The 2,744-nt window shown below is 33.5% G+C and overlaps 1 protein-coding gene across 1 annotated transcript; it reads left to right on the top strand.

Annotated features, from left to right (window-relative positions):
* The first annotated feature begins 917 nt into the window (after nt 1-917).
* Nucleotides 918-2,143, top strand: LOC135309898 (uncharacterized). Its single transcript, XM_064436553.1, has 2 exons — nt 918-1,939; nt 2,140-2,143. The coding sequence occupies exons 1-2, from the start codon at nt 918-920 to the stop codon at nt 2,141-2,143; spliced, it is 1,026 nt and encodes a 341-aa protein (XP_064292623.1).
* Nucleotides 2,144-2,744: the final 601 nt, after the last annotated feature.

Here is a 2,744-nt window from a genome sequence, read left to right as displayed (position 1 = left end):
GCGGGCAACCCTAGAGATTGGACGTCAAAAAATCAGCTGTGCAATAAATAATCTAAAATATCGTTAAATATTGCAAATTAAGACGAAATTGACGTGTAAATCATATATCTGTTCTCAAAATAAGTGTTTTTAAATATCAGTGACTACATAAACCAACAAAATCTGGGCAAATCATATTTCGCATCAAAGTGACGTTCCGGCAGCAAACTCCCAACGACGGATTTTCAAATCAATTTACGGAATTCGTTGGATTACCACTAAAACCAGATGAGTATTCGTTTTAATACCTATTTTTTATAGAAACGCCTTCTCTTTCATCTCTGTCGTAGTGCATAAATACATATTGATTACAATAAACCGTAAATCAAATCACCAAGATTGTTTTTAACAACATCCTGACGTAAATTGGCATTATCTGATTTCTCTCTTCGCTTGTCTATCTGGAAGTGGAGTTGATGATCTGCTCTTAATGCTACTTGCATATTCTTCTAATAAATATTCATAAATTGCAACAGTTATATTGATAAAAAAAAAAAAACAAACACTAGCTTTAGTATTAGTCATGCTTCACTTGTTGATTTGCAAGTGAACTTGCTGACTGGATTCTGAGGCCAAATATATCTAAACAAAATATATCCAAATATAATCTATCTATCTATCCTAATACAGTAGTTAATTTAAATCACAAAAAGTTTATTAGTAGGTATTCATATAATTACTTTAATTAGTAGTTATTGACAGAATCTGACCACTCATCTTTGAATGTAAACATAACCACTTCATCTTTCATTGTTTATATCACTGAAATAGCCTTAACTTATTCTACTTATCATAAAAAAAAAATCATTGTTTTAACCCAGCCTTCAAAAACGTAGTTATCTGATTAAACTAAAATATTCAATTCGATTTCAGCTAAAATGGCACAGACCCGCAAAGCAACTGAACTCGACGCTAAGCTCCAAGCCACACTCCTCGAATTAAAAAAATGTCAGGCAGAATGTATTATGCTTAGGCAGGAGAACGATGAATCAGCTGATCAGTTCCAACACCTGCTCCAGAGGAACTCGGTGCTGAAGAACCAAGTTTCAGCAATGGAAAGTCGCATTGAAGAGGTCTATGCAGAGCGCACACACCTTCAGAATATCATTGCTTCTTCAAACCATTGTCGGGAAACATATGAAGTCAACCTGGAGCGAACTTCGTTCCTAGAAAAACAACTGGCTGAAGCGAAAGAAGATATTAAGTCACTCCAGGCCGAGAAACAGCTGGCCGCTTTCGTCAACACCTCAGCTTTGTACGAGGAGATGGGAAGCGATCGTGTTCAGTCCGGGAATAATCAAACTGTAGATTCCAATTTAGATCTCTTAGCTGATAATAGTATTGTCCCCACAATAGATCTTACTGCCACACCCACATCTAGCAACAAACGTGCTTCTCTTTCAGGCTCCAACAAAATTAAAAAGTATGTTAAGTTAAGTAAATTTATTAAAAAATCTGAAAACATTGTTAAAAAACAAAAAAACATTGTTAAAGATATACCTATTAGGCAGCAAAAACTAGACTTAAAAGTACAATTAATGTCTTGTCAAGATACTATCAAATGTAATAAGAAAGTTATAAAAGAATTACAAGATAAAATATGTTCTTTGCAATCCGAGTTACAGTCAATATCTAGCAGATATGAGCTTTCAAAGAATACCATCAAGGAATATAATCAGGCTGTACACAAGTTAATAGAAGAAAAAAATTTGTGTAAATGTAGTTGGGCCACTGAAAAGCAGGCTGTGGAAGCGTCCTTAACTGACAATACTGCTAGTGCAGCAGCCTCAATCATGACAGAGTCTGAGTTGCTTCCAGAGACTTCGCCCCCTATACAGGCGTCCCTGGAAGCTTCTCAGATAGACTCGACCATCATTACTAATTCTAGTTCTTCGGTTAGGTCAGATCCTATTGACTGTAAGACCCCAAGAACGATTATTTACTCAGATGAATTGGGCATTAACTTAGGTCCGTTGGTGTCAAATTACACTACACAAAGTGTTAGCAATATATGTATGCCAGGAGCTCATATTTCTCAAATTATGTCTAGAATAAAATGTGAAAAAATAGACAGTAATACCACATTAATATTAACTATAGGTAATGCCTCAAATGTCTCCCGTTTAGACATTACAAATTGCATTGATATTTTATCTGAAATAGAGAACTCGGGTGTTGGTCAGATAATATTTAGTCTATTTCCTTTTACTAAAAATATCTCTAATAATAAGTATATACACTCCATAAATACATGTATATACAACTTGACTTGGAAATTTAAAAAATTATACATTTTGGACCTGAATAAATATATAAATAATTGCATATATAACAATGGTACTGTTGGCATATATAACAATGGTGAGGTTCCCTCTATTATGGTTGAGCTACGCGATGGCTGTCCCATGCGTCAACTCGTGAACGGGTGCTGCCAGAGGGAACTGGTCATCACGTTTCTCATATATTTTCATGTAAGTTAATTGTGTTTCACATCGATATATATATATATATATATATATATATATATATATATATATATATATATATATATATATATATATATATATTATAATCAGCACTCGGATCACAATCATAACTTGTTTTGATATACCTTTTGACTATGTACATTATGTACTTTTATATATTATTAGAAAGAAAAGAAAAAAAAAATTTTTTTGTAAGAAACAATAATGGTAAGCCGATCT

The sequence above is a fragment of the Plodia interpunctella genome, chromosome 18 (genome assembly GCF_027563975.2).
Source record: "Plodia interpunctella isolate USDA-ARS_2022_Savannah chromosome 18, ilPloInte3.2, whole genome shotgun sequence".
Classification (NCBI taxonomy): domain Eukaryota; kingdom Metazoa; phylum Arthropoda; class Insecta; order Lepidoptera; family Pyralidae; genus Plodia; species Plodia interpunctella.
This window is presented reverse-complemented; position numbering and strand designations above follow the sequence as displayed.